At 47.6% G+C, this 10,090-nt stretch overlaps 1 protein-coding gene across 1 annotated transcript; it reads left to right on the top strand.

Annotated features, from left to right (window-relative positions):
* The first annotated feature begins 638 nt into the window (after positions 1–638).
* CXCL14 (C-X-C motif chemokine ligand 14) lies at positions 639–9,529 on the top strand. Its single transcript, XM_013945901.2, has 4 exons — positions 639–805; positions 1,709–1,814; positions 6,746–6,856; positions 8,465–9,529. Exons 1-4 carry the CDS (start codon positions 742–744, stop codon positions 8,478–8,480), a joined length of 297 nt encoding a protein of 98 aa, XP_013801355.1. The 5' UTR covers positions 639–741; the 3' UTR covers positions 8,481–9,529.
* The last annotated feature ends 561 nt before the right edge of the window (positions 9,530–10,090 follow it).

Genomic DNA, 10,090 nt, shown 5'->3' with positions numbered 1-10,090 from the left:
TTCCAGACATTTTGCTCAAGTATTACTTAAAGCAGCCCTAATTAATATTATTACCCAAAATACTCTATATGCTAAGCCCCCCTAACAATGCTCTTGGGAAAAAAAGATTCCTATTTAATTCACCAAAGGTTCCTTTCGATCTGGAAACCCATTAAAGCCAGGAAACAACATTAAAGCAAACAGGTTGCCCTCCTCACCAGGTGAAATTTCAGCGCCCGTTACTTTCAGGAGGAGCGGGGATTTCCGCGGAGCGCTGGCCTCCCCCTCGCTCTTTCACACCGTGGGGTTTTTCCCCCCGTTTGCCCGGCGCAGAAACGCCGCTGCTGCCCCCAGCAGCCGCCCCGAGCCCGCGCCGCCGCTGCCCGCGGGGCGCCGCGTCCGTCCGTCCGTCCGTCCGTCCCCCCGGGCCGGCCCGACCCGCCCGTCCCCTCCCTCCCTCCCGGGGCTGGGAAGCTGGAGGGAGCCGCCGAGTTGCTCTGCATATTAATGAGTCGGAGCAAGGGCAGCGGGAGCTGTTTTAAAAGAGGACAAGAGGCGGCGAGCGGCAGAGCGCGCACAGGAGCCGAGCCCGCAGCGGCGGCAGCGGCGGCAGCGGCGGCAGCGGCGGCAGCGGCGGCAGCGGCGGCAGCGGCGGCAGCGCCCGGCCCCAGCGGAGCGGAGCGGAGCGGAGCCACGAGCGGCAGCGGGAAAACAGATCGATACCCCCGGCCCGACACCTCCCTCGGCACCCGCTGCCTTACCATGAAGCTCCTGACAGCAGCTTTGCTCCTGCTGTTCATCGCGATGTGCTTAGCCAGCGCCGAAGGTGAGCGAGCTCCTTCTACCTATTCCCCTCCGAACCGCGTCCCGCTTTTCCGCTCATCTTTGTTTTGCCTCGGGATGCACCCGAGGAGGGTTTGGTGTCCCTCGGCCTGCGGGGAGGAGGGATGTATCGAATCGGGGGTGCAAGGTAGCTGCAAGGTTTTGGGTTTTTTTTTTTTCCCCCAAAGGCAAAACACAAGTGACAAAGTTGTCCCGCTGTTGCTAGCCAAATAGCCCAAACGCACAGTCCGACGGACCACATCGTGGTCTCCCTTTTTCAGGAATATAACTCAAATATCTCCTTTAAATTGGTGGTGGTTTTCACAGAAAATAGAGCAGAGCATAACTGGATGTGTTGGCATGAATTTCACTGAATTTACCAGTGTGTATTTTGTTATGCATAAAAATGATGGGGTGGGGAAAAAAGAAAAAGAAAAAGCTTTTGCATGGCTGAGAAGGCATCGTAGCAGCCGTGAGAAGAAAAAAAAAAAATTAGAAGTGTGACTTAAAGTCCTACAAATTCTAAGTGAGAAACAAGTGAAGTGAGAAAGTAACTAAGAATTGCATTTGCTTATTCAGTTTAAAGTGAGTTCTGACTCTTTCATCTTGCTTTTGTTAAATATAGTTATGTTTAATCACAGCAGGTGCACTTTAAAAAGCCATCATATTGGCTAAGCCTCAGAATGTGTGCAGCGCTCTAAAAAGTATTTCTCCGGAAGTTGCTATATTTTTCTGGGATAAGAAAAAAATATTACCTTTAAGCTCGACAGCATTACAAAATTCAGCTTTTTCTGCCGAGGCTTACGAGATCAAACTGAAGTTCGTACACATACATATGCTAGCAGGGAAGGGACACTTGGTATGCAGGAGGCTTCGCAGGCGCATGAGTAAGTGCTTTCTCTTGTAGGAGTAAAGTGCAAATGTTCAAGAAAAGGTCCTAAAATACGATTCTCTAATGTCCGGAAGCTGGAAATAAAGCCACGGTACCCCTTCTGCGTGGAAGAGATGATTATGTAAGTTTTCCTGCATTTTTTTCTTTTTTGCTTTCCTATCAGCTCAGTTGCATTACCTTCCATTGCAAGTTCCTTCTTTGTTCTTTGGTTTTATCAAGCCCTGGTATGCTAATTTCCTGCAATAATCATTTGCTATATGAGATGTAATAAGTGTAACTCTGAAAAATGATAGCAGAGTTTTCGATCAATGTAGTTGTCTGCTCAGTCAAGGAAATATTTAGGGAACAGATAGTAATAAAAGGCTAATCATTCATTCAACTGAAGATAGGGACCAAATTCTACTCCGAGCTGCCCGATATAAAATCCAGAACAATCTGCTCAAGTTATTTGGGATGTGCAGAGTAAGAACAAGAGCAGGATTTGGTCCACAGTGGTTTCTGCAAGGAAGAGTTATCCTAACCAGAGTCAAATTTTTGCCTACTCTGTGCCAAAGCAATCCCCTGGCATTTCATGGGATTACCTAGTGCACAGGAAAATACTTTCCTCCTAGCCTCACCGCAAAGCGGTGACTAACGCTGCGGCGAAACCTCAAAGAGATGCAGCGAAAAGCCGAAATGAGGCAGGCATGGGGATTTTTGACATCGCTGGTGATTGGTTCAAGAGAAGCGCTTTTTTCCCCCCCTCATCTCAAATATGGGTGATCTGTGATTTTTTTCTGTCCCGTTTTGGATACTTTAAGATCGCACACAAACCGCCAGCCAGCCCATGGGACTGACCACCACCCAGAAGGGCAGATCAGCTGAAAAGACCTGCACCCAACTCTGTCCTCTAAGAGGGGGAAAATGGGTCCCAAGAGAGACCGTGCTCTCAGCTGACCAGCACAAACAAGGAGGCACCGATCCTGCCCGCTCCGAAACAAATGGCCAGACTCAGCAGACGGAGCAGGGACAGAGCGTGCTGGCCTCACTCGAGACCCTCCAGGTTTACACCAGTATAACCAAGAGCAGTATTTAGCCCGGGGAATGTCGTGCCCATCCCTTTGCAGCCAGAATCAGCCAGCGGCGACCCGACCAGATAATTTGCATTCAGAGCATCCCCGTGTGAATCTGTCCCATGAATCAGCCTGCTGCAGTTTTACTTTGTTTGCTTTGACCTTTAAATAGCACAACTAGGGTACAGGGGGGCACTAACTCTTCAGATCTCGCACCAGCCATTTGGGTGCAAACACATCAAGCAAACATTTTAAATAAACAGCACTGACCTCTTGCAGGGGATTCAATCACCAGCATTTTACCCTCTGCCTGGGAAGGAGCCCCAGGCGACGCAGCGCCCATATCTCCATCTGCATCCCGCTCCCCTAGAAAGGGCACCCTAATGCTCGCTCAGTGGGTGCAGCCGAGCAGTTCTCCTATCTCATGCCAATCACCTGGCCTTAACAAAAGCAGCGGAAGCGCTGCAGCGGCATAAAAGCAATTGAAGAATTTGCTGCTCGAGATTTCCCTCCGTGCCTGGAAGGCTCAATTGTTGTCTAGGAAGCAAGCGGGAGCGTGTTTCCCCCAGAGCAGGATGCCAACAGAGGCTGGATGGCAAAGCGTTGTCAGGAAAACAATAACGGGCTTTTCTAGGCTGGGTCTAGGAGAGACATCTGCTCAAAAGCAGCCGGGCCAGGCTTGGCGGCCAAGAGGGAGGGGAATGCATGGGGATAAAACAAACCTCATTAATGCAACTTTCCACTTGCAATCAGAAAGTCAGGACAGCATACAAACTGCTTCAGCCTGCACCAAAATGCCTTGCGAGAGTGGGTTGCTGTTCCAACTGGACTTGCTGGACAGCTATGCAAGTTTGGAGTAATGCTATTCAGGAGAAGGGAGATGCTCCGGGTTTGCACCCGGCTCCCGGGACAGAGCCGTCCCCCAGCTCTCACACTGCCAGGAAGGATTACCCCTGCTTACGCCCACGGGGAACAAGGGCCAGGGGAAAGCTCATGCACGGGCATCGGTGCCTTTCCAGGCTACCATAGTGCAGCCTGAAGTCAGTATTGAAAGCAAGTTTAAATTAATATTCAGAGAACTGATTGATGCAGAAGTCTTGGGACAAGGCACAGGAGATCTAAATTCCTGCAGCTGAGTTTTTGTTGCTGGGGTGATCATCTAAAATGAGTTCAGAAAGCTCCTTTTCCTCCTACTCTCCTCGAAAGCTCTCATATCTTTTCATATGGGAGAAAGAAGTTAAGTTATGTTTGGCAGAGAAGACACAGGTATATAGGTGCAATTTAGGAAGGAATTCTTCTTAGGACACAACCCCCCTTATGAAGAACCACAGTCCTAGGTAAAGACAACTAAACTTGAGTCCTTGGTCCAGTCAAAACCTGTCAAGATTCATGGTCTGCTCCACCAGGCAGTAGTCACATCCCCCCAGTGAGAAAAAGCAGCAGAATATAGGAGGGAGGTTTAATTCTTTCTGCCTGAAAGGTGTCAAACCCACCCGCTCCCCTCACATACAGCCCCGGCCCCAAGAGAAGGTAGCTGTCAGGGGTGAGACCAGCTGAGCCAGATACGGGACACGGGAATCCTGCAGGAGGGAGCGCAGCAGAGATGAGAGCATTGGGGCTTCAGCCCCTTCTCCATCCCCGCACATCTCCTTGTGACTCATCCAGACAACTCCTTGCTTGGGATATCAGCTCCCACAGCAGCTACTCTTAGACACGTAACAATTTGTCTGCCTAACAAGCAGGCATCATGGCCATGGCGCAAGGCAGCGTCCCCAAGAGCCAAGACGGGGCAGCTTGGGGTGCCCGATAAAGCTACAGCCCCCATCCACGTGCTGCAGCCCCAGGAACTGTGGGCATACAGACCCCACACGCTGCCCTTGGGATGCCCACCCTGCCCTCCGGCCTCCCACTGGCATCATCCCACGACACTGCACAACGCCCCAGCAGAAAAGCGGTGCACAACAATGTGCGTGTTGAAGGGAGCAGATGCCCCCAGGTCTCTTAGGAAATCTGAAAAATAGCTTCACCGTCATTAATATATTTCTTTACCCAGACGCCGGAAAGGTGATACAGCACCAAAGCACGAAAGCTACACCTAGCATCAAAGTAGCACATCTCATTCCTAGAAAAGCCCCACCACGCATCTTCTCCTGGTTAGATAAATCCAGAATTGTCCTTATTCACTTCTTCTGGCGCAAAATTAGGGTTTGTTGTTTTGTAGGAGAGTTCCTGTTCCTCCCTGTGATTTCGCTTGTCCATCACTTTCTAGAAATACCCTCTATGCTGTGTCAGAGGAGAAACCCAAGCCAGGTTCTGGCATCAGACAGTGCCTACAAGCATGAATAGCCACAGCTGAGAAGGTAGCTGCTGGATGAAGGAACTTTGCACTGACCTCGAGTTCCTTAAAATTTGCATGCCTTGTGCCTTCGACAGAGGCTTGGTTTTGCTCCTGTTCAAAGCTACAGGAAAAATTCCTTTCTCATGTACGCACTGATCCCCAGAGGAGCTGGCTGAGAAAGCCTTTGAAGCAGAGGTGGTCTTCAGGTTTGAACAGTGACTGTCCCTTCCCGATACCTGCAGCTGTGTAGACTCCCAGAAGCCTTGCACAGCTTCCCCAGGCTTTGGGGAAAGGGCCATGGCCTCCCCAAAAATAACGCAGAAAGTAATGCCTCATCTTTTGGTGACATTAATTTACACCTATTGGAGATGGAGTGAAGAAGCAGAGCAGGGAAGAAGGTTAATTGAATGGAAAGGCACCATTGTACAACACACAAAAACCTAGCGAGACCCTTAGCTAAGCTCACGCTAGCACCTTAGAGCGCTTCACCTCTAAGGAAAGAGCAAGGCATGCCCATGCCCCCTGCACACTGGCGAGTAGGGTGAGCTGAAAGTGTTTGCAAGGCGCTTTTTGTATTAGAGGTAAACAGCCCCTTTTTAAACCAAATCACAGAAGCAGCCCCGTAAGTATGAGCAGGTATTTCTGGGTTTTGCTATCATTTTACTGATGTTTCTAGCAGTATTTTAAAAATTCCACTGTAGTATTTCAGTTAAACCAAAAACCATTTCCCTGTTATGGATGGTATTTCCAGAAAATGAACAGTTCCAATAAAAAAAAGGGAGGGTTAATCACAAAAAAATTTAGAAAACCTGTTGATTTTGAGCCCTGAGATGTAATAGCAATTTTGGCTTTTCTGGAAAGCCATTCTCTTGGAGAGCAGTGCCAGATTTCTCATAGCCTGGTTGTTGCAAGACCAACCAGCACTTAACAGTGATGGTGTCACTAAGCACGCTGGGAGGAAGCCTACGTAGATGGGAACACCTCTGCCATGTTTTGCCTCCCAGCATGTCTGGTGAGGAGGGACACCAAGCCTGCAGCTGCTGGCAAGGACAGCAGAAACAGACTGATCTGAGGAGGTTGAAGGCCCCAGGTCTGCCTGCCCTGATGTGCTCAGAGCCAGCCCTTTGGGCCATCAAGAAGCTCGTCACATGCAAGCATTTAAAATATTGCTGACCACAAAAAAAAAAAAAACAACATCCAAGTCTAATCTTTTCTCTTGGATGCAGCACTGTTGATTCTAAGGGAACCATCTCCTTGTGCAACGACTTTGTAGTTGCCTGAATGAACTCTAATTAAATCAGCTATTAAATGCAAAAGAAAATATCTAACAGACAGCAGAGAAAACCCACTGATTAAATATAATGGGTAGGTCTTCATCTGGTATGACTTAGCACAGTGCTATATTGTCCACAGAGTTGTACTGATTCATAACAGCTGAAGATCTGTTCCCACATTATTACAGCAAACGCAGACATCTTCCATAAAACACAGCATGGAAGTCCTTCCATTGCTGCCTGGGTGAAAGTCTCGTGACCGTTTTTGGAGTTACCTGGAGTAAGAGTAAAGCAGATCCACTTGGCTTTTTAAAATGTAAAACCACTGAGGAACAAAAGTGGGTTCTTTCCCACGACTCCCATAACCAGCGCTCTCTTTCCATTGCAGCGTAACTTTGTGGACGCGGGTGCGAGGCGAGCAGCAGCACTGCTTGAACCCCAAGCGCCAGAACACGGTGCGGCTGCTGAAGTGGTACAGAGTATGGAAGGAGAAAGGCAGGTGAGCATCCATTCACGCGGTGGGACATCCCTCGGTTTCTGCGGGCAGAGTGCAAAGCCAGGTCCGTCCTTGCCGCCAACGGCAACGCTTCCCCGCGGGATGGCTCAGTCGGCAGGGCTGCTGCCGTGACCGTGCCGGAGGAAATGCCAGACTGAAAGAGCCAACATCCCCCAACGCCGATTAGCACATCCGTCTCAGGGTCTGTTTTAAACGACCTCAGCACAAGGGGGAAAATCCTGGTGGCAAGCTAGACAGCTAACGGTGCTCAGACTTAGAGACCCCTATTTTGCATACTGCAAATGCACTCTTCAGCACAGAGGACTTATTTCAATCCTATACTGCAATTATAAATGGATGTTCTTGATGCAGTTCCTTTCCCTCCTCATGCAGGGCTCAAGATTAGGCTATTATGTCTATAAATAGTAATTATTTTCTGTTAGACTGTTTGTCAGCTGCTGTTCTCAGTTACTTACGTGTGCTCACCTTCCTTTTATGGTTAAAAGGCCAGGATAAAAAGCTAAATTACTTCCACAGTCACATGTAAGATAGAGCTGGGAAGAGACTGCCCTACTTCATGTCACACATTTTAATCATAACATCTCAAAACCTTCAGTTTCTGGCAACACACATCTTTGCCAGTTTTAACATTCCCAGGATAACAGCAACTTGCTGGTAAGATGCACTGCCATCTTCTCCCTTGCAAGGAGGGTTTTTGTTGGTTGTTTTTTTTAAATAAGCACAAGCTAATCATAACTAGAAGAGAAACGTGAATTCCTGATGGTGGTGTTTTCATCTATAATCAAGGGGAGCTGCCCAACTCCCACCACCTCCAAGGAGAACCAGGGGCTTCTTCTGAGCCTTTAAAGTCCCTTGAATATTAGGGCAAATCTTTCAGTGACTCTCAGGAGAAATAATTCTTAGAAGAACCAAGGCAGGAAGGTAGGAATGATCTAGCTTCCTTCAGTCCACAGCTGGGCACGTCAAGATTGCAAGAAGAAAGAAGGGTATTTTACTCAGAGCATAAACATGCCCTGGGAGATGCAATGAGGAGTTGTCCTTGGCACTGGGTCCAGGGCCATGCCCCAGACTCAGGCACCCTCCAGGAAGCACCTGGGGCTGTGAGAAGCCCTCCAGACCCCTCCGTGGGGAGGCCACCCGCGTGAGTCCCAGCGTTAGCCAGCATCCAGGAAAGAGCCTCTGCACGAAGCATGACCCAGCTCCACCCTTCTGCAGCAAAGGCAAATTTTCTCCCCGACACCGGGGGAAGCGGAGCTCAGCCAGAAGGAGGGCGATCAGCGGCGAGTGGTTAAAGCGTATTATCGGACACAGATTTCCTCATCTTACACGTCCCAGTAATCCTGAGCACGGTTGAGACTGTTGCTCCCAGCAGGGCCAAAAGGAGCCGGGGTGGCAAGCTCAAAGCCCCCGCTCCAACCCGTGTCGCAGATAAGAACCTGGCGACTCTGCTGAAGTCACTAACTCACTTCCCAATTTACTTAAGCAAAGGTTAAAAATTGGGCTTCTAGTTCTTAATCATCTGGAGGGGGGCTGTTTCGCTGCTTGATAAAATAGTTTAAACGGCTTGCTCTTGGCTTTCCTTCTTTGCAGGGTTTATGAAGAGTAGAAGGAAACAGCGCGAGGAACGGACCAGACTCTCCTGGCTGACGTAGGACTGGACTCTGCAGAAGATTATTTCTCTCACAGACATAAGACACAAATTCTATATTATTATAAAGCACTTTTTACCAAGGGTCAGTTTTTACATTTTATAGCCGTGTGCAAAAGGCTTCCAGATTTCATAAGCATCTCTTGCACTTCAGATTTCATACCTGTCTGCTTTGTACTGAGACCGGGAAAACTCATGCTTTTCATTTTAAAGAGGTCTTTTTTTTTTTATTGTTATTCATTCATACTTCACTATGATTGCAATCGAGCTTTATAAGCTCACTAGACAAACCTTGCCGTTTGTAAAGGTATTATACGGTTGTGTCCCTCACCCCTTCGCGCTGGGAGAGCTTCGGTGCTGTGGTCGTTTGTCATGTTTGCAGCCTCCGCCCCAGCGGCACAAACCGGGGACCAAAGACTGGTTCGCTGTGCAAAACGCCTCTGAAGCTGCAGAAACGAGGTCCCTTAGCGTATTGTCGAAGGGATCCGAACATCACTTCTGCAACGGCCTGGGGTCTTGCTGCGAGGTGGAGCGCACCACGTGTCCCGTTTAACATTGTGTACGCTAGAAAGCATTTCTAGGTCATTTTTATTACTAAGAAAAACATTTGTTCTTTTTTCTCCACTTGAAGTTCTTACGGAAAGTTTGCAGCTTCAGTACTGAGACATTTTAAGCTTCGAGACTATTGTGTATGATTTCTTAGATTTGTAGCAAAAAACCTTTACAAGGTACCTTTTTATGAAAAATATGATAGGGTAAACAAATATCTATATGTGTTTTAGCCACAATACAACATATTCATTATTTTGAATGTAATACTTCAATGTTAAGCAGTGCATTCCTCTTTTTAAAATAAAATAACAAAACTACCTTTTCATTTGTAAATATACTATAGGAAATCTCCCTATATTATCTTTCTGTATAATGTACTGTACTGCTAAATTATCATATGCTATTTAAATGTTTGAAATATTTAGAAGGTTGCATGCAGATTTCATATTTCTTTCTAAGACAAATGAAAAAAGTAATAAAAAATATATTTAAAAAAGCTGACAAGAGCTTTTAAATTTTCTTAAGCCATCACAAAACTCCAGCCATTCCTAATGAGGTGTGGTGGTATTTTTTTTTTTTTTGGGGGGGGGGGGGGGGGTGGCTGAATTGGTTTTGGGAAAACACCGCATCAGAAAAGCTGATTTAGAGACATGGCAACTCGCTCCCATTGGAATTAGAAAGTGTTATTCTGGTTCTGTTTAACACTTTCTCATTTTAGGATTTGGACTGTACCCGGATACTGAGGAATCTTATTACATAAACAGCAGCTATGGCACATGCGTATAGCCACTAGTCTAGTGTTATGTTAAACAAATATAGATCAACCACCCCGCATCCATATATAAAAGGCAAATAAAATGCAGTGATTTATAAGTTCTCAGTTAAATTAGGCGAGGCTGTTCAATGGAAGTCAGACAACAAAACAGTCCCAGTCTCACCCACCTCTTCCACTGCAGTTTTTGCCCCGCGGATTTGCCCTGCAAATCTAGGTGGGGGAGTTGCATATATATACACAC

Source organism: Apteryx mantelli, chromosome 14, assembly GCF_036417845.1.
Source record: "Apteryx mantelli isolate bAptMan1 chromosome 14, bAptMan1.hap1, whole genome shotgun sequence".
Taxonomy (NCBI): Eukaryota; Metazoa; Chordata; class Aves; order Apterygiformes; family Apterygidae; genus Apteryx; species Apteryx mantelli.
This window is presented reverse-complemented; position numbering and strand designations above follow the sequence as displayed.

Coding starts and splice junctions, on each gene's coding strand:
- CXCL14 (XM_013945901.2), top strand. CDS start 742: ATGAAGCTCCTGACAGCAGCTTTGCTCCTGCTGTTCATCGCGATGTGC. Junction 806..1,708: donor GTGCTTAGCCAGCGCCGAAG/GTGAGCGAGCTC, acceptor TTTCTCTTGTAG/GAGTAAAGTGCAAATGTTCA. Junction 1,815..6,745: donor TGCGTGGAAGAGATGATTAT/GTAAGTTTTCCT, acceptor TTTCCATTGCAG/CGTAACTTTGTGGACGCGGG.